This window comes from Pseudoliparis swirei, chromosome 17, assembly GCF_029220125.1.
Source record: "Pseudoliparis swirei isolate HS2019 ecotype Mariana Trench chromosome 17, NWPU_hadal_v1, whole genome shotgun sequence".
In the NCBI taxonomy this organism is placed as follows: domain Eukaryota; kingdom Metazoa; phylum Chordata; class Actinopteri; order Perciformes; family Liparidae; genus Pseudoliparis; species Pseudoliparis swirei.
In genome coordinates this window covers 12,072,764-12,099,045 of record NC_079404.1, presented here as the reverse complement: position 1 = coordinate 12,099,045, position 26,282 = coordinate 12,072,764, and the positions used below count along the sequence as shown (strand labels likewise).

At 39.7% G+C, this 26,282-nt stretch overlaps 2 protein-coding genes across 3 annotated transcripts; one reads left to right on the top strand and one right to left on the bottom strand.

Moving 5' to 3' along the window:
* Positions 1 to 1,519: 1,519 nt before the first annotated feature.
* On the top strand, positions 1,520 to 25,812 carry mcph1 (microcephalin 1). Of its 2 annotated transcripts, XM_056435934.1 has the most exons (15): positions 1,520 to 1,582; positions 2,322 to 2,376; positions 2,475 to 2,566; positions 2,675 to 2,793; positions 2,925 to 3,009; positions 3,213 to 3,324; positions 3,409 to 3,540; positions 3,624 to 3,704; positions 4,356 to 5,465; positions 6,401 to 6,492; positions 9,015 to 9,052; positions 9,169 to 9,331; positions 9,428 to 9,505; positions 25,043 to 25,280; positions 25,376 to 25,812. In XM_056435934.1, exons 2-15 carry the CDS (start codon positions 2,343 to 2,345, stop codon positions 25,426 to 25,428), a joined length of 2,427 nt encoding a protein of 808 aa, XP_056291909.1. In that variant the 5' UTR covers positions 1,520 to 1,582; positions 2,322 to 2,342; the 3' UTR covers positions 25,429 to 25,812. The 2 variants fall into 2 exon arrangements, with proteins under 2 accessions (XP_056291909.1, XP_056291910.1); XM_056435935.1 differs by lacking the exons at positions 25,043 to 25,280; positions 25,376 to 25,812 and adding an exon at positions 9,923 to 10,681.
* Positions 10,924 to 24,983, bottom strand: angpt2a (angiopoietin 2a). Its single transcript, XM_056435948.1, has 8 exons — positions 21,497 to 24,983; positions 18,168 to 18,323; positions 16,755 to 17,115; positions 16,233 to 16,360; positions 15,840 to 15,941; positions 15,041 to 15,207; positions 13,768 to 13,898; positions 10,924 to 12,279 (listed from the first exon to the last, which is right to left on the bottom strand). Exons 1-8 carry the CDS (start codon positions 21,758 to 21,760, stop codon positions 12,107 to 12,109), a joined length of 1,482 nt encoding a protein of 493 aa, XP_056291923.1. The 5' UTR covers positions 21,761 to 24,983; the 3' UTR covers positions 10,924 to 12,106.
* Positions 25,813 to 26,282: the final 470 nt, after the last annotated feature.

Sequence of the window (26,282 nt, the reverse complement as noted above, 5' to 3'; positions counted from 1 at the left end):
AGACCGAAGTTGTTCTCAAGGCTTGTGGCGGACCAATACAATTTCTGAAACTGTATTTGTTCATGTGTTTATGACAGTAAATTAATGTGTGATTTTTGTAATGAATGTGACTAATAAAGGTAAAATGTAACAGTTTATATCAGTGTTAAATTATAAATTTGCTTCAGATGACTTAAATAAATAAAAAAATAATACCAAATGTGTTTACACTTTGCTTTTGATTGAATTTAAATTATGTGAGACTTTAGTCCAGTGTCGGCATGTGGTACTAAATGCTGAATATATTATTAGCAATTCTTACCTCAAATAGTTTATTCTCTTCTTATAAACAACATATGATATATTATTCTTTCTTGATGGCAAAAAGAATATTTCTAATTAGTTAAAGCTTGATTGGATAAAGATTGTCTTCCAAAACAATGCAGCTATCCAAACTGATAAGACTTCAAATGCATATTGTATACTGTAGTATGGATATTGTTTGACTTGTCAGTGTCTGCAAAGACAATGAGATGTCTGTTGAGGTTATTACAGTTGTTGAAATATTTTTAAGCATTTATGACAAGTACAACAGATGAACACCAGGCTGTGTTTGATGGTTCACATCGACTTCCACCTGAACACCAAATAATTTGAAAAGGTAACCTGCATGGAATCATATTCAACAAGGTCAACATCTATCCAGGAGGCATTGTTTCAGTGCAGTTCACATATTCCCAACTCAGCTCTGTGCTTTACATGTAAAGTGTAACCTAACAAAATGTTTTCATAGGTGGGACTTTGGTTTAACCCTCCTGTTACCTTAGGGTCAATTTGACCCCATTCAATGTTTAACACTCCTGTTACCTTAGGGTCAATTTGACCCCATTCAATGTTTAAAGTCGGTGTTCTTTCGGGTCAATTTGACCCCAGGCTGTTTTTCACTGTGTCAAACATATAAGAAATATCAACTTTTTTATGTATTTAAAGGGCTATTTAGGTAGTCAACAAACAAACATAAAGTACCTCACACTTAAACTTGGAAAACAATATTAATTCTAATAATTTTCTGGAGGTTTTAATTGCTGCGGTCAAATTGACCCCAAGGGTAAAATATGTCAGTAAATATAAAGGTAACAGGAGGGTTAAACATTGAATGGGGTCAAATTGACCCTAAGGTAACAGGAGGGTTAAATGTGTGACAGGAGGTTGTGGGAAATGAAAAATAGGCTACAACACACCATTGGCATATGAACCTGGAATACATGATACAAAAAATTGATGCTTAAGACCTATAATAAAATATGTTGCATTATTTTTAGTGTGGTTGTCGATTAAGATACAGTAGTAATAGTACTCCTAAGAAGTGTCGGATGATCAAGGTCGAGTTTAAAGTACACTTCTAAAGGGCCCTTCTCATGGATACTATCTTGTTCTCTTTCCCATGGCTTTTGGGCTGGAAGTGACGTTTGTTTGCGCTCAGCCAATGATACTGCATGTCCCAGAATGCACTGCGTCACAAACTGCGCGCGCGAACTATGTACACTGTAGGTTAGGTATTCTTGTTGGAATCAGCGCAATTTAAACCTCACTGTGACATAAAGTAAGTGCACGGAAATTGTTCAAAGATACTGTGTTGCTGCCTTTGTCCTGCTGCTAGTTAAACATCTGTGTGATACGCGTGTCACCATATTACGGAAGTAATAGCCACACCGACGTAACGCTAAGAAAAATCAAGTTGGTTAGCTCGTCACTTTAGCGTCGAAGGGCTCAGAAAACTAAAGGAAAACGTCATCAACTGTTGTATGGACTATATTATATTATTACTGTATCTAAGGATGTTGTTAAAGTTTCAGTTACTAACGTGACATATGCTATCTATAGTTGGTTACGTTAAGCCATACGTCTGATTATAACTTCAATTTACTATTCTACGTAAACTACGCAGCTAACGTTCGGTTGTTAAGTTATGACATCTACTGTAAAGCTATCTAAACATAGGATTTAATCTCTGTGTTTCAGTCGGAGTTTACAAAGACCACTGCACCTAAATAATGTATTTTAATGATGCCGATAGAGGTCATTAGACTGGTTCTGTGGACACCCACTAAAAACATGGTCAGAAACATTTCAACAGTTTCCCTTTTCCCTTTCGGTATTGGCAATACTTATTCCACTTGTTAGACTAATTCAGATGATCAAAAGTATAATTTTTAGAATGACTAAAGTGAAAATAATCCAGAGTTGCCACCCTGACCGTGAAACTGATTGACTTTCATGTTTTCTTTTACGTTGTTGACGCCAATTGGTTTAGTCAGCATGATTTCATTTGTTTTGTGTAGGTGAAGCTGAAGAGACCAGTAATGACCACAAGCAACATCGGTTCAGTTCTTAAAGGTATTGTACGGCGTCTTAGTTTTACTGCAGTTTATCTGAAGCTAAATGTAACTTAATCGTCTATTGTGTAATTTGATGACTGTTCAATGTATTTGCAGATGTCGTTGTCTATGTTGATGTGTGGTCATCAGACAAAACGGCAAACTATTCTAAACCATTCATTCAGCAGCTGCAAGAACTGGGAGCTACGGTGAGACTGCAGGGCACATATACACATAAGCACTATTGCAAGCCATTTGCTGTTCTCAGAAAATTTGTATGTGCACTTTGCAAAATGTAAATGCCTTGAATTTCACAGGTATCAAAAACATTCAATAAACAAGTCACACATGCCGTCTTCAACAACGGTCACCTGGCTACGTGGAGGAAAGCCAAGAATAGTGATGTGAGGCTTGTCTCTGTTCTCTGGGTAGGGAGGTAAGAATGACGCTGAGTGACAGCTTTAACATTTCTATATATTTCTCACTGTATTGTCAAGTGTTTCATGATATTGTTGTCACCCTTACGAGAACAATAATGTGACTTATTTTTGGTAAAATGATGTCTAGATGTTACGATGACTGTGTTCGTGTGGATGAAGACTTGTATCCAGCCTTTAATGATGAAAGAAATCCTATGTTGAAGAACAAAAGAGTGAGTAGAGTCAGATGTACATGAGGTCTTTTTGTTTATGCTTAAGTTCAAGCTGTTATTGTAAATCACCGTCGAGCCATAGTTTGATTGTTGGGTATTTTCATCATACACAGATATAATTATTTATGTGTTTGAAAGTATTGAAACATGCATTTATTTCCCTCTCGTCAAAAAAATCCTTTTTTTGTGTTTGATTCACGTAGCATCGTTGCATGCAGCCAAAAGATTCTCCAGAGAGGACACCTGAAAACAACAGACGCATGAGAAAAAAATTAGATAAAATGATGAAAGACATAGCTCCAAAACAACCTCTTGGTAAGAGATTATGACACTTATAGAAACTTATAAAAGAATATGTTAAATGACAAACTACATCCTTTGATTTGTGTTTACCCACAGTTACAGATGTGTCACCCATCATTATTGATGAGGAGAATGGAATAGTCTATAGCCCTGCATTGAAAAGGTCAGATTATATGGCACAGCGTTTGAAAGACATGAAAGAGAAACGGGAAAACCTCTCACCCACAGGTAAGAACAGCATCAGTTGGACTGGCTGATGAACTGACCAATGCCAAATCCCAGACATCCCAGACACATTTTCTATTTTTCAGCTGCACAATTGGTTGAGTCCTGCTCAACCACCGAGTCGAAGCCGTCTCTTGGGAGCACACCAACCGTCCTCAAATTCATCTGTAAGAATATTTTGGTGTTACTGATCAATCAAAAATGTTATTATTGTGTTGAAATCCAAGATGGCGCTTGTACCGTGGCAAATACTTTTTGAGATTGAATCTCTGTTTGTGTTTATATCATCGACCTACGTATTTCTTTTTTATATGAATGAAAACAGTAAAGAAATTACATTCAAAACAAAGTATGACAGCACGAGCGCTTTTGTGCGTGGTCTCTTTAACTTCCGACGTGAACAGCTCCTCCTCAGCCTCTTGTTGCCTTTCAGTGAAGAACAATGTGAAGCAGGAGCTGCTGCCTGTGGTTTTATATAGTATGGGTCCTGGATAGGGCTGTCCTTGACTTAATAGATTCTTAGTTGACTAACGAACACTCATGTCGGTAATCATCTATTTAATACAACAGATCTCAAACGACAACAATTTACTCAAAAGCACCACTTGAAATCTTGTGTTTGCCAGAGATGTGCTCATTAGTCTTGAAGTCATTCGTCATTAATATTAGTCAACTAAGACCGATACGATCGATTAGTCGACAACAGCCCAAGTCATAGAGAACAATTACAAATCCAGCTACGCACACTGGCTAAAAACAACTAGCAACAGAAAGTAGCCAAATAATGCGCAATATCCTTTTTTTCCCTCTGAATATAGATGACCAGTCAGGTGATTCCAGTGCTTCTGATGCTGTACCTGCTTACTCACCTGATAATGAAGAAGGGAGAAGGCAAACTGATGTAACTGACCATGACCCTCCTGAACAACGCCACAAGGAAACTTCCAAAAAGCCGTGGCTCTCACCCTGCCAGGATGTGCCAAAACAGACTTCAAGTCATGTCAAATGTCAAGACTTCCAGGACGAAGAAGCGACGAGACCAAAAAAGTCCCGAAGGACCTCAGTCAAAAAAAATCGGAACTCCGTAGGTTTATCAGAAAGTCCCTCTAAGGATAGGAGATCTGGCAACAGCAAGAACTTTCAGAGAGCAAATGGTAAATCGGAGATGAAACCCTCTAGTCCTTTACCAAACAAAACTGACAAGGGAAAGGGAAAGATGAAAACGTCTAAATCCATCACAGAGACAAAGACACAATTTGGTTCTGAAGCTGCAAACTCTTCTAGCTGCTTCTCATCACCAGCCAAAGTAGGTGATGGTGCCGTTAAACTGTCAAAAGAAACTGCTTCCCCATTACAGAAATTACAGAAACAAGTCAGGCCGTCGCTTTCTGCCTTAGTACGACCTTTCACTGTATCCAGTGACTCTAAAAGTGTTGCCTCAGGCTCCGCTGACGGAGCCGATAATGTGTTTGAGGACTATTTTTCTCCTGCCAACCACCACCCTAGATTAAAAAGACCTCCTTTGCCTAATCTGCCCATGGAGAGAGACATTCAGATTCCTTTTCAGTTGAACCCCGTCCCAAAGAAGAGACAAATAAGAAGTAAACGCATTGGATCTCAAACTAAGAGGAAAAAAAAGAGGATACTAGAAACAAGTCAGGAGTCTGATGCAAGTAGTACGCCTCAAAGTCATCCACAACAGGATGCTAAAGAATCTGTGCCTGCGTTGGAGAGACCAGATGCCGATGTTGCACTCGTGGTCAAAAGGCGAAGACAAAGCACCTTGCCCTTCACGAGCACCAGCACAACGACAAGTCATGCCGTGAAATGGAGAACAGCCTCAGTACCACCAACAACGTCAACAGAGGCTGACACAATGTCGGAGCTGCAGAAAAACTCTGTCAATATCATTTCTCATACCTTTGAATGTGAGTAGTAAGGCTATAAAGTGTATATTAATGATTATCTCTAGCTTCATTATGAACTGAACAAAACATATCATGACTAATGGTGTTTTAACATTCACAGTAGTGGATGTTTATAATATTCATGTAATCCTTGGGATTTGTTTGTAGTTTTAAAAGGTTTGCAAAGTAATTATTTCAAGGAAAAGATTTAATTCAGCTAATTTTCTGAAGATTTATTTCTGGATGTGACATTTTAAAGAGAATAATAAAGAAAACACTTCAATATAAATAAATGAGGCCTTTTCATGTTAATATTCTCGTAATATTCTTTATGTGTTTGTCTTTTCAAGACCTAATTTGTCATGAAGATTATGAATTTGGTTTAATACTTTTTCCCAACAATACAGAGACATGCAAATTGTAAGCTTTATTTGCCGGTGCATTTGTTTATCAATATTTGATAGATGAGCCTGGCTCCAAGATTCTGAACAGTGTAAGTCGTTTTGAAACTCGAGAGGTGGAACATTTAGAACTGACTGTCAACGAATCGTTATTAAAATCTAAGACTTTTTAATTACATTTCTAGTGTAAAAAAAGCTTATTGTATCAGAACACATGAAACACTGAGATTTAGTGTCAAATTCAACCACGAACATCTCATCAAAAATAAGTTTAATCTTAAAACACATTGAGCCCTGAGAATATGCGAGTCAAGAGTTAACTTTATTCTTTAAAATAATAAATTATTTTAATGTGTTTACTCTTAATAAATCGAAGTGAGTTGTGTGTTACTTATCTTTTGGTAAGTTGTTTAAATATGTGCATTTGACTGTTTCATGAAGAGATGAGATCAACACACACACGAGACTGCCTGGGGTGTGATAGCTTGAGTGATGCCCCCCCACACACACACACACACTGTCACTTTTCAATTGTTTTCTTGTTTTCAAATGTAGCTGGAGGAAATGTGCATCCAGTTGCAGCTGGTTTACCAGAAGGCAAAGAAGAATATGACAATAAGCATCAGAATATATTGAACCAAGCAAAGGTAAGAAGACATGATTGTTTTAAATGTTACGTCTTTATTCTGATGATTGAATTTCAAGATATCTTTTGCGAACAACTAACCCGAACCCTCACACTTTCTCAATTGACTTGGGTTTGTACTTTATTTATCCTCACAATCTATTGCAGCTGCAAAATTCGACAGAATTCCTGACGTTCATGGTTTTCTGTAATATAGGAAGTCCGGGAAGTAAGCGAAACATCAGTAGTGTGTCATTTCTTGTTAAGTATTTCCTCCATAAGGTCACACACTTCCATAGCTGTCGGCGTTTGACGCAGCTCGTCAAGAGGTTCGGTCTGGTCCGGAGGGTTTCCTGTGTTTTGCCCCTGATGCTCGAGTACAACTTGCACCTGGACTCTGTTTTCGTTACGCTGGTAACCTCAACAAGCTGCAGTTGAAAAAAAGACAAGCATGATGTCATCTCCTCCAGGGATCTGTCATGGGTTGACTTGTTTTGTAGCCTGATTACAGCGATGATGATAGTTGTCATGTCGTTCTGTAAAGATCCTGATAATAAATGAATGTTAAAATGTGAGGCGGTATCACAAAACACATCCATCCAAGCTCTTGGAGGTCACACCTGCAGGGCTCGTCTTTGAAAGTGCAATGATACAAGTCCTGTTGCTCGACTTTGGCTGAATACAAAGAAAATGGGCTGAAGCCATTGATGTTTTTAGAGAGAGAAAAAAGTAACTGAAAACATTTAAATCTAAAGTCATTAGTTTAAATGCATTTAATCCAAATATTAACATTATTTACGCCCATTTTATTTTATTCCCCATCACTCTCCCCTCATTTCATCTCTACTGTCAATCTTCTCAACCTAATTCGGATTTATTCAAATATACATACAATCTTTTGTGCATATAGTTCTTTCAGAAATAGCCAAGAGTCAGAAGAAGTTTCTTTGACTGAGTTCACAAAGCATGTTAACTCATATGAGTGATACTGTGTGTAGCCAATGGTATTGTTTAATGCAAGGTGCTCTTCAGTTGTGACAAGTGGTTTGGATTCTATATATTTTCACTTTTATTTGTAATTGTCTCTCACAGCGTCAGTTGACCTCCATCTTTGCAGAGACTTTGCAGGATCCTCATCTCGCTTAGATCTTTCTGAATAGCGTCATTTTTATTTTGCCAATATCAGCAGCCCTCATGGAGACTCACTCACAGTGAAGAATTTCCTTCATTTGTGCTGTTAGCCTTTGTGCTCAGAGGCCATGCTTCAGTTCACACCAGCTCTTTGTCACAGGCTCATTATGGCCAACTCATTTTTCAATGCCTGTGTTTTTGTGCTGCTGCCAGCACATGTCCACTGCATAAGATAAGCCAAAGTCCCTTTGAGGAACCTTTAGAATAGCTGCCCATGTTTTAAATTGTTTGACTTGGTTTGAAAGACCCCAAAAGGAGCAGATTTCCTTTGAACTTTTTGGTATTTCTGATGTGTTCGAAGAGACCGTTAACAAAGTGAACTATCAACAAAAAAAAATCCCTTTGAAGAAAACTTCTGTCAGGACAACCGAGGAGTAGCGGCCACGGGGTGATGGCGACCACCTCAATGACTTCCCAACTGGCTTATCGGGGACAATGTGATGATGGTGTGGGAGGGACCGCTGGACCGTTTTGGCACCACTGTGTGCAGCAGGCCTTAACCTTGACTTCCAGCTGGGGGACCAGATATCAGTAAATATCAGTGTGGCAGGAAGGGCCCGGTGGTCCCGTCTGTATCTGCTGCTCAGGTGGTTTTTTCGATGATGGCTCGCTGTTTTGGGGCCAAAGTACGAGGCTGGATGGACCACTGTCCTCAGGCTACACATTTACAGTTCCGTTTCGGTGGCTCTGAATATGTTTTTCTCTACTCGTGGCCTTGGTGTTTGATTTCCTTTTGCGTCTCTATCCAACTGTACACCTGGCAAGGTTGTTGAAAGAATCATTATAATTGTACCTGTTCAGTTCCATATGGTTCAACAAACCAGCTCAACAATACTTACACCTAAAAGACACAGACATGCATTATACTTCCCACTGTCTTTGAGACCTTTTTTCATTAATAGATACTGTGTTATCAATAGTAGTGTTATTGGCTAGTTTAAAGTATAGGTTTGTTCGACATAAAGTTCACAGATTTCACTCTTACAAACACAAGCCAAGAAAAAAATCTTGCCAAATCTGTGCTCCATAGCTGTTCCACATATGTTTACTTGTTTACCAAATATGTGGGTATTGTGACACCCATACAATGGGGAACACACTAGAGCCTGAGAACTACTTCCCAAAAATAAGATAGGTGTGATAACGTTGAACACAGACACATTTATCATTAAGAGCATGTTGCATGCTGGTTTAATATGATTTCACTTCAAGCTTTGTCTCATTGCTTTACAGTTGGATAATGTTTTCACAATATCAGTTCATGAAAGTGTTCTTCATCATAAGGTTAAGATACATTTGGTTAATAAAATGTGTTATCCTGTCATAAGTGTTGTGTATTTATCTTTGTTTCAGGCTATGAGAACATTGGTCATGACAAGCATGCCCACTGAGTAAGTACAAACGTTTCAAACTGTTGGTCTGAAGATAAATGTTAAAGCTGGTGAAAAAAGTACGTCTTGTTCAAGCATTTATGTTGGATGCTTTCTACTCTGTTCACCTCTTGTAGGAAGCAGCATACGTTGGTTCAGGTGGTGACGGCACTGGGTGGTTTTTCAATCGTTGACCGAGTTTGTAAGAGCACAACTCATGTCGTGTCTGGGGGTCACCGGCGGACTCTCAATATTCTGTTGGGCATAGCTCGTGGCTGCTGGATCCTGTCATTTGAATGGGTGTGTAGTTTGTATGTGTTTTAAAGCCATTAAATGATCGTATTAACATGATAATGAAGTGTCTGACTCTCTTGTGTTTACATTTCTCCGGAGTAGATCCTCTGGTGCTTGGAGCAAAGGCAGTGGATTCCAGAGGAACCATATGAACTTTCAGACCAATTTCCTGCAGCACAGGTGAGAACCAATTCTACTTTAGTAAGACAGTAAAAGTGTCTAACACACGAGTACTGCCAGCATTAACCTTCACCGTGGACATTATGTTTTCCGTTTCATCTTTTATTTCATGGCCCCATCAAAGTTTTTAATTAATTTGATATGATATTAAAATAACATAATAATTATGTTATTTATTTCTTTGCCTTTATATTACATTCTGAATGTGACAAAAATCATGTAGAATCCTGTAGATTTATTATTTTATGTGAATTATTAGTATTAACTATATTAATTAAGTATTATTAGTAACTTATTTAGTCCTGGGCTGCAGTGCAAAGCTTCACTTTAATAAACTTATTTTTCAGGCTTCTTTTAAATAGAAAATTAAAATGTAAGTTTTATAATTATATTTTTTTCTGTGTATCAATCATACAGCATAAATTATATTTGCAATGTCCCGTTTGGATACTCAAAACTAATAAAGGCTCGTACAACTAAAGCCAAGGAAGTTGGATGGAAACCTACACATTTTCATTGCCAGTCATCCATTTTCAGTTGGCTTGTTTTTCCTGAAGCATCCTGTGTGAACTGTGAATGTTGCCTCTTCCTGAACTTGTCATTCATGAATCTCTGTCGGCTCCTGTTACCGCGAGGGTAGACGGTGGGTCTAAAGGCAGACGCATGTCAACACATTTCCTCTTTAAATTGCATAACTTTTTTATATGTCCCTGCAGCCGTTTGTCATTCCTTTGCTCTTACTGCACACGCATCGGTTGGCCATGCTTCCTTGTTTTATCTAGTTTCTGTAGCCTGAGGAGCGCGTTGCTGCCTTCAGTTGCATTACTTATAGAAACTACAGTTAAAACAGACAATTTTCACAGTGAATTTTTATTTACATCTCAGTGTAACTATCATTGATAAATAAAAACAAATTAAATGCTTCTGTTCAAATAACAATACAATTTGTAAAAATGAAAGGACTAACACCAACATTGACATTAGTTCATTAAAAATGTTACAAACTAATGATCAAGACTAATTTACAGCTTTATTATATTAATCTGATTTATTGTTGTTCCTTGATTTTTTTAGGTATCTAGTTTGCTGAATTAGGCAAAAGCAAGACATTCCCATTGAATGCTCTTTAACATTACATAAACTGCTATACAGTATGTTATCCACATTGCCCACTATTAGCTATGCATATTGCACTCTTCTTAAGATTTGGGGATTACATGTGAAATGTGCAGGTAAATTGTTTTAATGACCTAAAAGCAATGACAAGAAATTAAGCTTTTTCGAATTTTTATTTTGTTCTTAAAAATAGACATTACTGAACAATATGTGGTGCTCTGGCAATTGTGCATTCACCATGCTGTGCAATGTTAAAGTGTAGAACAGGACTGTTGTGGAAAAGGAGTTTCGAGTTGAGGCTCTCTGCTTTGTGGTTGTTTAATATTACATTACAAATAATTCAGAAATGTAGCTTCCTCACGCTCACAGATTTATCATAAATGTTGCTTGTTGAAGCTTCAAAAGAAACATAACATAAATAAAGAAATACATTCCCCAAATACTGTCAAAAGAGAATTGTCATGTATGAGCATGTGGAACTGGACTGCAGAGTTATATTTAAAGAATTCCTCCTCGTGTGAATGTGCAATGAAATTGTTCACTAGCTAGGACTCGAATTTCCCTCATATACAGTACAATGTTAAATATAAATCTTCGTATAAATCTACATATAAATTAAACAACAAATTTACATACAGTCTCGGGGGGGAAAACAACATTATCTGTAGAGAAAGATTTTCTGTGGCATTTCTTTTCACATTTGCATTTTAGCAAAAACATATGGAATGTTTTACCATATGTTTTTGTCTCCTTTTTTACAACGACATAGGAAGTTGTTATTCAACACAATCAAACGGATGATTGAACTAAATTAAAATCTTTAAAGAAATTTAATTATGTCACATTTTAATGAGTTAGATGTTATTTCCCAGTGTAATTACTATACCCATAGTAATCTATATACATACCACAGTCATACATATTTTCACTATAGATAGTTGTCATTTTGACAGTACATATGTAACAATTTCTTGCAACATCCCATTCCATTATCCATACCGCTTATCCTCATTAGGGTCGCGGGGCGCTGGAGCCGATCCCAGCTGACATAGGGCGAAGGCAGGGGACACCCTGGACAGGTCGCCAGTCCATCCAGGGCACAGACAGACAACCATTCATGCTCAAATTCACACCTACGGGCAACTTGGAGATCAATTAACCTGACTGCATGTCTTTGGACTGTGGGAGGAAGCCGGAGAACCCGGAGGGAACCACGGGGAGAACATGCAAACTCCACACTGAAGGATCGCCCCACCTGGGATTTGAACCCACGGCCCTCTTGCTGTGAGGCGACAGTGCTAGCCACTACAACACCGTGCAGCCCGGTGATTTAAATTATTAAACATAAAAATGCACAAAATATGTCTTTCCAAAAGTATGTCAAATGTGTTCATGAAGTGCTTTGGTTTACTCGATACTTTTTATTTTTGGCTGTGTTGTCGGACATAATTTCCCACCCGGTTTGTTTGTTCTGAGAGTGACGGTTCAATGGGAACCTGAGAAGTCTGCTGGTCTGATCATCATTGTCGTGGACCTCAGTGAGTAGCCCGAGCCTTTCCAGTAGTACCATTTGATTCCATTGAAGCGATTTGAGTTTTGGCCTTGCTGGTAATACATCCCATTCAAATTGGACGGACCACAAGCATCAAACCACCAACCTAGAACATTAAAACAAATGTTAAATGTATATGTTGTTAAAGAGGGTAGTGCAAGCAAATCTGTGTGGAATGGTGTTTACTGTCGAGAGTATGACACAGTGACCTGTTTTAAGGAAGGTTTAGTGAGCCCTTCACTCTTTCATACCTGACTTTTGTGTAAATGTTTCATGGTCACAGGGCAAAGCTACAGAATATACCCAAATATTACAAACTGTAATGCTCCTTTCAGAAATAAACCATCTTAACTTAAGCTTGTGGCAAACTCGAACAAATTAAAATAATAAACATATGCAGGCTTTGTAAACTGTGCCATCGGCAGACTTGCCGACACTTGTAAAACCAGAAGCTTTGAGTTTAAAAAGCCGTCGTATTTACTCCATATTTAATGAGTAGTTGAGATTTCAAAGAACAGTATTAAACAGCATTAAATACACATTTTATTTTCAAGCTATTAAAGCAGTTATTTGGCTTTTATTTAATGAAAAGCACTAATGCACTATTCACTTTGCACTTGTAACTTAATCCTCGGCTTGGCATCACACAAGCAGCTGGAAGTGGCACTCTCTTCTGAAAGTGCCATGGCGTCGAGGCAGCCAATTCACATTTGGCAGCATCTAATTGGATGTGACAGTAAAATGACTACTGCAGGAGAGATGTTGTTACTTATCGTGGAAACACACCGTTTTTGTTTTAGGTCCCTGTGACAAAACTTTCAGTGTTTTACCAGTGTGTGCTAGGAAGAGACGGATAACTTGGTTTATATCTTTAAGACTTATAGATTCTGGGTTTTGCTCTGCAGTAATAACTGGGTAGTTATATGTATTCCATAGGAAAAGCATGTGTATCTGTATTCAGCGATCAAGAAACCTAATATTTCAGTAAAAAATATACAATGATTAGGGTTAAAAATGAGTCATTATTAATGTTGTTATAGCTTTAGTACATTCATTCTAACTTGAGTTGATTCAAAACAGGCAGCTTCATGCTTTTAATGGCAGATCCTGCTTTACTCTTCACTGGGTCAGTGCCACTCAGTCACCAATGAGCATAATGTGCGTCTGGGGTCCCCTGTGAGGGGTCTCTCATGGGAAAAAGGGGAGAGGGTTAGAGTTGTCATGCCTTCGTGCTCACTTGGCAGACCTCAATACAGAGGGAGAGAAACTTCTGGCAGCGGAGTCACTTTCAAGGGAATGGAGGAGGACCTTTAAGCCACAAGAGGAGAGAGGGGAAAGCTCTGTTCCCAGGCTGTTAATGTCAGCCATTGTAGGGGCTGAATTCCCCAATGAGTTGATCAGTGATTAACTCTGAGCTAATTGTGCTCTTTGACCTGGCCACAAAAGTACGGGAGCCCTTAAAATGCCCTTGAAGATGTTTGTGGCAAGTGCTTCGATTTTCGTGTGGGTGGGAATTTGTTCGACTCAAATCCTGATATTTGCATTTTCATAACGAGCACAAATATTCAAGAGCACAAGTTAAAATGTTTCTTACCCCCTGTTGTCAGTTGTGAACATTTACAAACACATTTGTCGTTGTCTGCATCCTTTGTACTGAAATCACTTCCTGGCTGGCCGATGCTGCTTATTTTGCCGGCTGTTCCGCTGAAGCCTTTAAGGTGTATCCTGCAGAATGGAAAAGGAAAAAGAGGAGGAAGTCTGTGATTGGTGTTCCTCAAAAGGCAACGTACAACTCACTTATACAGCTTGGCCATAGCTTCTCTAATACTGGAGCTAACTGAACTGGATCCATGGTTTGGCCTCAGGACTAAAGTACCGGTACGTGCTATTTGCATCACAGTTTTGTGGTTTAGTGGTTTCATATGTTGTCATGCTATTTACATTTTTTTCCTGAAGAATTTGCATTGTGCTTCATATGTAGTTTCTTTGTTGGAGTTATTTGGAATTACTGAGCCAAGTAACTGGAGACCTAATTGGTCTGAGTCAAGTAGACTTAAGACCTGGAAATAACTGCGTAGAATTGGAGTATTTCAAGGTCTGTTTGTCAAATTAAAAGGAAGTATCCATTCCACTCCTGAAATCCGCTTTGGTTCAGTAAAGAAAAGACTTCTGGAGATTGTGTTATTGCCAAGATGTGCAGCCCGAATGTTAAACATCGAAGACATTTTATGTATTTCCTATTTGTCAAACACTGACCAGTTTTATGACATTTCCTTTGGGCTGATGCCAGCACGTCAGTATCAGGAAGTAGACAGTCGTATACAGCAAAGAACCATCCAGAGGAATTTCTATAATGTGTTTTACTTTACAGAGGTCAACATTTATGACCATGAGCTTGTTTTCAGGTGATAAACACATGTGTGATACGGTCCAAGAACACATTCATAGATTAGATAGTTACAGACATTATGTTTTTAGCATTGGGAAAATATTCATAAATGAAATAAATGGCCATGACACTACATGAGTTCTTCTAAAGATGGTGCTTTAGAGATGCTTTCGATGTGCTCAAGAGTGTGCCTTGTTACTGTTGACTCTGAAAGTTGTTACTATCATAGTTTTTAATTCCTTAATAATAATTTCAAGACTTTGAGTTTTGAGGCTGCGCTTTACGCTCCTTGACATTTGGCAACATGTTGGTGTGTGTTCAGGATTGCACACTTCAAAAGCACTGTTGTGAGAGAGACACATTATTTGCTGACGAGCTTCTTTTTCCTTAATAAAATGTTGGCTTCAAACTGATTGTTCAGTAATTGCAGACGAGCATCTGACACGCTTGCTTCTTTGATGCTGTCAGTACAACGTACCTGTAATTTTGTGCTTCACCTTCGAGGGAAAACTGGTCGTACTGTGAGAACCCAGAGTTTCCATCCCAGTCACTCAGCTGGATCCTGAGATGGTAGGACCGTTTAATTGTCAGTCTGGAGACAAACTCATTGCCTAACCAGAATTCACCTGAGGGGTCTCCAAAACCCTGAAAAGGCAAAAAAGAAATGCAATTAAACCGTGTCGTTTGTAGGTTGCTTTTTCCATTTGAAAAACAGCACTGAAGGTTTTTTCGCTCCCTGAAACTAAAATCAAAATACTCAAAGTACTTTCAGCAGTTACACAAAACACTCTCAAATATTCACATTCACATTGAGATATTGGTAAGTTGCCTGGTGAACATTGTGGTCGGGATAAAGGAAAGTGCATGAACGCTTTCCTCTGGAAAGATTGCTTTGTCGGGACTTAAGATTCTATTTGGCAAAAGTGTCGGTCCATTAATCTCCTACTTGAAGTTGACAGTGCTGGTTTATTTTTGGGAATTATCAAGTCCCTTTTTTATTACAAATGTTAAGGACAGTTTTAGATGCACTTGCACTTAGAAATATGAGATATGATGTGATTAAATCTGGTTCTTGAAAGTTGGCAAACTATAGTGATTTCAAAATGTTGCTTGGATATTTTTTATGAAAAGCAGCCGTGTTTGTAGTTACCTCTTCCAGAGCAGAATCGCCAGGCTTTTAAAGCTCTCAGTGCTCACTGTATTGTGCAATAGGAATGAAAACCGTAGCCTAGGTTGTACTATTTTAAGGGAAGAATTTCTTCTCGATTTGCTTTTACCTTTCTGTACTCTTGCCACGTTCGGTGAAAGTCAACATGGCCGTCAAAGCGTTTTTGTAGTACGGTCCAGCCTCCTCCTTCTGTTTCCATGTCACAGAAAGCCTTCAGACACGAGGTAAAAGGCAACAACACTTCAAAATGAATGCCTGGTAAAGAATTCATCCTCATTTGTAATTTGACTCATGCCGTCGTATTTGAGTTGGTCAAAACAAATAAAGAAGAGATGCAGAATTGAAGTCAAAGTCTTATTCGCTGAAAAGTTTCTAAGGAGATCACAGTTTTAGCTCAAGCATGCGTCATTAATGGAAGTCTGCGAACATTTTAATTACCCTGCCTTAAACACAATACTGAGCAGTACGTCTCGTCTGAATCCATTCCACAGAATTACTCTACCTTAACCTCGATGGTGGTGTTGGGTAATGTGAGCGTGTAGACTCCACTCTGGGTGTTTCCTGACTTGAAGACAGCAGCGCAGTCCATGAAGGTGGTCGGAGTGTCCTGCATCATGACCGTTTTGATCTCTGCAGAAAGAAATCATCTTTGTTAATTTGACACCACGCCATTGTTCGGCATTTACCTGTCCTCCTTTGATAAGTTCACACCTTCTGAGGAATAAAAAGGTCATATTCATTGCATCAGTGCTTTTACAGTGAGGTAATGAAAGTTAGGTGACCTTTTCTTGTGTACAAAACAATAACAGCCACACACACACACAACGGCTTAACAAATTAAACATAGGTTGCATTTGTTGACGGGCCTGTTGATTGGATTAGTTTGCGTAGGCGTTTAATTGATTTCAGTGGCGACAACAAACTGGTTGACGTGGTAGCTCCCAAGTGTGTTGTGTGTTAAAATATCCACTTAAAACTTGAGGGTGCATGAAAGAGTTTATGATGAGCTGAAGTGCCGACTCACCTCGAGCTGAGCTGACAGAGATGGAGTGGATGAGGTTGTTCACGGCGTCCAGCAGCTCCTGCTGCTGACGCTGCAGTCCAGTGTTGTTGGAGGAGACTTTGAGCAGCTGCAGCTCCAACTCACCGATGATGGCCGTCTGCCGGAGGATGAGAGCCTGAAGCTGCTCCTTTTCATCTCGAAGCATCTTCTGCTCCACCTGCCTCTGCTCCTCCATCTCATCCACCTTTTTCTCCAGAAAGCTGTTTTTGTCATTCAGCTTGCTGATGTCATTCGTTTGGATAATCAGTTGTTTCTCCAACTTGTTGGTTGACAAGGAATTCTCAAGCAGTTTGCGCTCAAGTCGAGTTGAATGATGAATTACCTTCAACCAAAAGAACAATGTGGAGCAGTTAAGTTGGGCTCTGTCCAAGAGATACCTTGAAAAATCCTCCATTCATCAATCAGTAGATTTTTAAATGCTCCAGACTATGATGTTTAACACAATTTCACTATAGCCTCAAAAAAGGCGTACGCTCCTCCATGATTCCATTTGTTCCTCCACCCTGCTCAGCATGGTCCCAAGTTTAACTCACAAGTGGAAACGGGTTGTGTTCTGCGTTTGACATTTTTTTGAAATTATGCTGTTTCTCAATTTTATGTTTAGTACAGGATGCAAATGGGTACATGACGTGCAGCAAGATAGACAAAATAACGTTAAAAAAGCGTGTCACCGATGAAAAGGTTTACTAAACGGCAATAAACATGTATATATATATAAATCCTAAAAATAGTTTGTCTTGTCAACAGGCAATTAGTCAATATAATTTGGATATTAAGTTCTGTCTTCGTGGGTCAAGTTCAATACAAGCTCTGTTTGCACCTCCGGAGTGAACAAAGCCATTTGCTAAATGGAAAAAGTGGGAGAGAACGACAAAATTCCAATACAGCAGACATACCTGAACAAGGGAAACGTTCAAAACCCACGACACAGACCGACGTAATGAACTGGGGTTGGGGACCTTGCCTCTGATTTCCCAGTTAGGAGGAACTGAACTCAGCAAAAAGCAGGTTGTTTACATGGATCCTAGCTGTCTCCAGTGGAGCTGTTGATGCCTTTGAACAGACGGATGTCTGATCGTGACAAACTGATAGACCCTTTCTGTGGGAATACGAATGTGCTAATAACAGGAAATGCTGTACAGTTGGCTCGCATAAGGTCATTGACGTGTAGCCACAATAATAAACTGACGCACTCATGCCTGTCTTCCCCTCTGCTTATTTGTGTGTGTGTGTGTGTGTGTGTGTGTGTGTGTGTGTGTGTGTGTGTGTGTGTGTGTGTGTGTGTGTGTGTGTGTGTGTGTGTGTGTGTGTGTGTGTGTGTGTGTGTGTGTGTGTGTGTGTGTGTGTGTGTGTGTGTGTGTGGCACAGCCTCACCTGGGCCTCCACATTGGTCAGTTTCCTCGTCTGCTCTGCGGTTTGACTCAGCAGGTTGGTTCCAATTTCAATCATCGTCGCCGTGTGGTTGTGTACAGCCGTCTGTTGGAGTTGCACCATGTCTTGCTTCATGCTGTCCTGGATGTAGTTCTCCAGCTGCAGCACAGGTAAAGACGATTAGCGCGAGGAGTCGTTAGCCAGAGGTTCTGTCGTGCGTGCACAATCCCGTATTCCGCTCGCAGGTCGTTCACAGACGGATGCCGCTCACTGCCAGCTGCTTCTGTGATGTTGGACACGCGGCATCTCTGGTTCTCACTTGAGCTCAGTTGTTCTCGCCACTTGTTCTCTTTTTCCGATTCACCCTGGTTGTTCAGGGGCTCAATCCAGGAACTCGCATCCGTATGAGTGTCCATTGTCTTCTGACTGGAGTCTGACAGTTAATGATGATGGACATTCGTATTATTGAGTGTGTCGCCATGCTTCTTAAAGTTAAGAAAGAATGTGGTCAACATGTCAGATTTTCAAACTCTAAAGCACAAATTAGAAGCTTTGTATATTTAATTATTTAATTGTATTTACTCCCTGATTACACACCAGCCATATCATTTAATTTAATTATTTAACCGCGGTCCCTCCTGTCTGACGCAGACATCGTGGTGGAAGGCACACACAGTGCTCTCTCAATCTGTATTGCTCTCACATTTCCACTACTTTAATGCTTTACACGCAAGAGAATATACATTCACAACCTATGTTGGCAGTAGATTAATGGTGCTATATTATAGATGTATGATATAGCACCATTGTTCCGTTATTTAAGGAGAGCTATCGGGACAATGGTGAATAGACCTATCACATGACATGAGGTTTTCAATGTTTTTAGCATATGGTGTCAAATATTTTGACCCGTCTTTAAATTAATTTCCAAGCAGTTGTTCATCCCGGAGGTAAAAAAGTGGAAATTACTAAATAGTAATGTTTTCTTTAACAAAGAAATGAATTTAGTTATTTATACCAACTTGACTCAAGATGCTAAAAACATGTACATGTATAATGTAAACGTGTCCATATCAAACCTCTTACTCATAGGAATAATACAATGAGCATGGCTGCCCTCAGGGTGGGAAAAGGTAAATGATTCATCTTTACAAGATTTATCCTTATCTACCTTTCAGTAATGCCAGATTTAGCCCAAGACCAATCATTAAGTTATTTCCTGCTTGGTGTTCCTGAGTGGCAATCAGGTCACACGCCTCGTAAACAGGATGGAAGTGTTGAGTGAGGAGTTACATCCTTCATGGCGGTACGACGTGTGTGTGTGTGTGTGTGTGTGGAAGCCAGAGTCAGTTACCGTAAATATCAGACAGTTAGTTTGCATAATCACTTTTGTTATTTACTCATCAGTCACCAATGCAACCTCAAACAGCCCGTTTTAATTTCTATATTTTTACAAACAACATCGGCAATCGGTGCTGATTTAGTTTGTCTTCCTTTCATGACGTCCAGTTTGTTTATGTTTTTGGAGACACAAAGGGATGTCTGGTGGGTGGGAGGCTGTCATATGAAATGTTGGCAGGATGTCCCATTTACAGTCGATGATCAAATCAGTTGTTTACTCCGTGCGCCTCAAAGGCGTCGGGAACAAAAGACTGTCCCTCAACAAATTGTTTTGCTCAGTCGTCGTCAGCCGGTGACTCGACTCCTGCGATCAGTCAGGCCCTGAGAGAGAGGGGTCTCGCCTCAGTGAGAGACTTCCATGGTACATTCAATCCATCTCTGTGCTTTACCTGCTTATTCCTGTTTAAGTTTACAGGGAGCGGAAAGCTTGAACAACATGGAGTGGCTACATTTTACCCGATGCGGTCTATTGTTTGAACTCTGTTATAATAATTTTCAATGAATCTAGGTAGCAAGCTCACAGCAACTACGTTATCTTTTTAAATGTGTTATCTCTGATGACAGAAGTTGTTGAACGCCTCTCTTCTCTGCCGTCCTGCTCGTCACGATGAATTATTAAATCGTGTTTTTCGCATCTTCTTTCTCCGGTAATAATGGCCATAACACACTTGTTTTTGCCGAGATCTCTTCTCCCACATGCATCTTCTTGTGCACATTCATTTGGTGAAGACGCATCACAACAAGGGGCTCAAGTCCTCCTCCATTTACACAAACGGCTCATGTTCTTTTGGTACAGCAACATTTTTGTTGACACGTCATTCATCAGCAATACGTATGTGTCCGTAAGAAATATGCAACCTGTCACTACACCAGCATTGCTTTTGGACTTTGTCGAATGTTCACTTGTGTTGCAAGCAGGTTTTGATTTCTGAGGCAGCACTTGAGCTTTTCTCCCTCTGCGCTTGTGGGGTACAGATGAGAGCTCTTCTTATGTTACAACACGGGGATTGTGTGATCAAGCTGCGAGGAGTTCTTGTCCTGCCTGGCTCGTCTTGTATAGTTCTGATCAGCAATCGCACTCCGAGGAGGGAGAAGAGAGGGAGACGAGAGGCCGGTCACTTCTCTCAGTAAGTACTGGCTCGGCAAGCTGAAAGGGAAGTATGCATCCCTCGTGAGGACACCTGTGTCTCTGTCAGTCATCAGGCCCTTTATGGAACGAAAGTGTGTCGCAGACACTCGGCACATCTTTTTGTATTGGTTTCCGCATTTGCTAAATCCGAATAGATTCTCAAAGAAATAAAGCAATATATGTCTGGTAACGCTGTGTGTGGTTGTTTACGTGTTACATCTCTGATGTACAGTTTTCTAAAACTACACATAAAGTCAACATTGTTTGGGTTCCTTTTCTCATTTTTAACAGATTTTGTTTGTTTTGTTTGTTATGGAGCAGTTTCATCACTCTTTTATTTTGTCTTATTGGTCAAGCCTTACATTTTAGTGTGGCACTTAACAAAGAGCCCGTAGTTTGGTATGAGCCTGAATCGTTTGTCCTTTGCATATAAACAGACGCAGCGCTCTTTCCTGGTCAGTTATTTTCATTCTGGTTGTTAAAATGTGCCGATGTTTCACACGTGTATTAGATCATTTTACAAATATTTTCATTGGAAATCTGATCAATGTCTCATCAAAAGTATACATCATGCTCCATACTAGGTGGATGCTTCTCTTTAAAATGCTACCTTCTTTCCCTTTCAGAACATTTGAAAGTAAGTATGAATGTCTCCAGTGACACCTGTGTAGAGGACGTGTAGCTCATCAGCACATTGTGTCCATTTACACCGCATCATGGTCTCAGATCTCAAATCACTGCAAGTCATGAATATCACAAACTAATGCATTGGTGTGATATCACGGGTGTGACACAACTTTACCTTCAGCAGCCACTGAGTGTTGTTCTCCATGATGTTCTCCAGTTGTTCCAGCCTCTGAGCCGACTCCTCGTTGTCCTCAGGTCCATCTTTTTGAACTGGATAGTTGCTGCTTTGGGTTTGGCAGTTTTCCTGCTCCGGCAGCAGAAAGGTGTAGCTGCACGGCCCATTTTGGATCTGATATTGTCTCTTAGCAACAGCACTGTATCCTGGCCCCAGACCAAGGCAGAAACTTAAAACTAGAAAGTCTACATTCAGCATCTTCATAGTAGATCTATTTACCTACAAATAAAGTTAGTACAATTATAACTCCTTGGATTTTTAGGTTGTTTTAAGCTTCTCTTGATGACTAGATGTCTTTCCTCGGCAGCATCCAAGTGTAACCAATCCTCCTGAGATTCTGCAGATTCTTTTTATTTCCTCTCAGTGGTAGGAGGGGAAAAAGCCATCAGGAATTGGAGGTAGTGTGTCACTCCCTTTAGGTTAACTGTGCCGGACTGCATGTGCTTGCTTTTCAAGCCCCCAACCACTTGTTTGAGCTGCCCATGGCTCCTCTGATTAGCTGTGAGTTTAAACCACTCCCCCCTCACTGCGGCCAGCCGCTGTGAAGAGCAGTGATTCCTTTCAGAACTCGCTCACTTAACAACACAGAGGAGCAGATGCACAAAACTACACACGTTCCACTATATCCTCTGTAATACCCACGTGGGGTTTTTTCTCCAGTTGAACAGCTCCTCAGGATGCAGCTGTGATAGTAGCAGTGTCCATTCATTAAAAGGTTTCCCGGCCCACGACAAACACACTTGCATCTTTGAATGGGAGATTCACAGGAAACATTTATTAATTCCAAATATTTTCCTCCTTAGTTCCTTATATATTAAATGGTTAATCCCCAGAAATCTACTGATTATTCGTTTTTATTGATACTTTTAAAAAATGTTCTCTGTTTATAAATTCAGTTATAAAACAATCCACAATTCCCAGATCTTCCTTTGGGTCTCAGGGTCCAAAAAGTCTCATATAATCTGTTATTAGTCCAAAATAAATGTGACATTTTCTGATCTCTGTTCACAAAATAGTCCCGACTTTTTGCTGCTTCATGGTAGATTAATAGAAGATACAGATGAAATGTACTTGGCAGAACTCTGTCTGAGTCATAAGTATTATCAATCAGATTATTCAGATCAGGATATTGGTTTTGGTTCACTCTGTAAACCGTTGTCATTTTGAGTCGTGCTCTGAGGTTTTTGAACGGGTGGTGAATTTTCAGACATCCTTTGTGAACAACATGCCTGAAATACTCAAGTAAGCTCTATTTCTGTGGCTGTTTTTCAGTAGAAAATGGTTCTGAAATTGAATCAACCCTTTGTTTCTTTTTCTAGATATCATATTTATACATACAGCGATACAAATGGTATCTGTTGTAATGACGATCCTGCCAGACATGAATGGGAGGTTGAGGGTCTTTTCTCCGAATGTTTTTCGCTGAAGTCTGTCTGAGTTCTCTCGGTCACAGTGGGGAACAGGGTGCAGGTGTGTGACGCAGAAACGGCATTGATATAGGAGGATGTTTTGTCTTATACTGCAGGAATGTGCTTCCATCACAGGCGCTCTGTTATTAATTCAACAGCTTCACTCTTGACTCCCCGAACAGTAAAATCCCTGAAAAACAGAGACCGTGTTCCAACAGTCTGCCAAGCAAAATAGCTGTGGCAATATTGTGCTTCATGTTTTGTCCTGAATAGTCATTTAGCTTTGGCAAAGCCACATTTTAGTGTCAACATTTTTCATTTTTTCTTTTGCCAGGAAAAAGCTCAGATTTGCCCTCTGCAGTTGGAGAGAAATACCGAAACAGAATTGTAGGAAGTAGGCTGATGTCATACCCACTGTATAAGGGAAATGCAACATATTTAAAGAACATTACCAAAGAGGAAGGACATGCCGTCATTCCAAAAACACTCACTTTTTTCAGGTGTCCAGGCTGAGTCACTAACATTTGAATGGCAACGGTTGTTGAAGGCACAGAGCAGACGATGTGACTTCTGCTGAACTATCAGACTCACACTGTGTTTCACTACACAGGCCGTTCCTTTATTCTTGGCTGATATTGGTTGTTCCAGTCGTGCATGAGAAACATTGAACTGTACATGCAAAGACATTGCTTAGGTTGTGAGAGTAAAGAGGCGGATTTTCCCATGTGACGGATAAATAGATTTTTGCTGGCACTTTACGATGCAACGTGTTGTAACAACTTCAAGAGTGTTTATCAGAGAACGCTTACTGGCATCTATGACCCGTTCTCTAGAGATTTGAACAATTCAGCGCAGTGATACTGAGGGATGCAACAGACAGACTTCAGTTTAATAAATACAAAGATGTGAGTCGTAACAAATGTATCTTCAATGCTGCAGTGTACTAGATGTTAAATGAAATGTATTCAAATCCAAACAGCTGCTGAACACGACTCAGACTGTACGTTACATACAGTAAATTCAAACAACTTTGTCTTGCGGTCTTTTTTATGTTGGACTTTTTCTCCGAGTTTTAAAGCCTCGTTTGGCAGATAATAGACCTTACATATAGTCTTCAATCATTGCCTTTACAAGTGCACAGTGTGGGTTAATCTTAACTTGACCCCTGTCTCTGAACCCTCTGACAAATCCCTGATTACCTGTGTGAACATTGACAAAAGACTAAAAGCATTAACGCTTGTTTCCTGGCATTCAACTTTAGAAGAGAGCAGATTGTCCCCTTCAGTTTAGCAACTGACCCTTGCTGGATCCAGAGCGCTCAGAGCATCACTCACCAAACCGAAGAAGAAACACAACCTCAAAGAGATTCACATGCTCTCATTTACTCGTTTAGAGCTGATACAACTCTGTAAGCAATGTGGGCTGCCGAAATAAAACCGGGATCACCTCCATGCCACTCAGAGTTCACCAGACTAATGTGGTTCTGATTTGTAATTTTTTTTATATGAGGCTTCGTTAAAGTTGCATGTAATCTTAAATAGTGTTGAATCATTTGTTCAAACGCTTTTTTTAAAGTAATGAACTGAGCACAAATGGAGAAACATTAACTCATACAACTAGTTCTTCTTTAAATTGACTTCAACGGTTCATTAGTCTTGCAGTCGAGGCTGTTTTTCTTGTACCTCAGAGCCACATTCTTACAGCTTCTGCTGTATCTCTAGCAGCCACCTTCAGGCCAGTTTCAGGACTGAATCACTGTTTCAAATCTACTGCTGTGGTGACTTACAAGTTAAGTTCTTCTGGGTTAAATTGAATACTTCATTTATTTATTCATCAGTGAGAGATTACATTCATTGACATCAATATGTCAGGTTGGCGGTTCATGGTATTATTGTAATGTTCGTGATTCATGTCGGATACATCCTTGAAACGTGAGAGTTTCAATCTCAACCCTTGATTCACTAGAACTACAACAGAGGAACGTTTCTTGAAGACCTAAACACACGATGAATACTAGGAAGTATGGCAATCACAATGTTTCAGAACAAACTGGTTTTGAGGAGTTTTCTGGTCCCAGATCTGTCGTCTCCAGAGGCACCTGTCTGCCGGGGAACACCAGCAGGAGCTGTTCCAAGGCCAGCCAGCCATGTTTGTGTCCCAGCACTCCCAGCCACCTGCTCAGAGTCTAGTGGAGCTGATCCAGATCTGTGGAGGAGAAGTCTGCAAATGTGTTCGACAGGCAGGTATCTGCATCGGGAAGTACAGCGGCAGGAGACCAGAGGGAACCAGGATGCTGTCGGAGCAGTGGGTGCTGGGTAAGATATTTCCTGCTAATCTCTGTTTTAAATGTTATATTCCTTTTTTATTTCACTATTCATTATTTATCTATTTTTGTGTGATTTTATTTCAGATAGTGTCACACATCTGAAGCGGCTGTCATATGACAACTACAACTTGGAGTGAAAGCTGTGAAGTTTAGTTTTAGTGATTTTATGTTGAAAAGTGCCTGGTTACTTATCCTCAATTTCTAACTTCGTGTTCATCTTGTGCTGGTTTGTCATGTTGCTTGTGTTCAGGGGCTTTAATTAAATCCTCTCAAATATTCAGTTTTCAAAGAACTTTAGTCAACGGTTCCCATGGGAACCTCTCGCTTCTGAGGACTATCAACCATTCAACAACGACCTCAGTTACTGTAAACACAGAGTGAGTGTTGAGATAGTTTTAATTTATAACAATGTGATTCTAAAGATATTCGCTGAGCCAGTTTAAAACTTAAATGGAGATAACATAGTGTATCTGTATAGAAATGTTCTGTGATGCCATTATTAATAAATACTTTGATTTTGATCATGGGTTCTCTTATGTTCTGTGATGGGATTTTTTTGTTGTACAGATTTTATTGAAATTATAGTGAGATTATTTAAACGGTGTCTTTTTTCACACTTAGGAAAAAGGCTGGGTTTGATTGTACAATTTGTCAAAATTTTTGTCAAACCACTCAGCAGCATCACTGGGTGATAGATGACAAATATACACGCTTATGTATCACAGCTTGTACTGCCACGTAAGTCATGTTTTAGCAGATGATATGGAAAGTAACACATTAACTCTAATACTATGCTAATACTAAAATGATATACTTTAAATGTACTAGAATCTTACTTGAAAATGTGTCGCATGCACACATACCTCAGTTACTATTTCTAAAGTATGTAGTACATGCATAATATGTGTTGTGTGTGCATGTCCTGGAGCAAGACACTGAACCACCAGTTGCTCCCCAGGCACTTCAAAGCAGCCCACTGCCCCTGAAAATG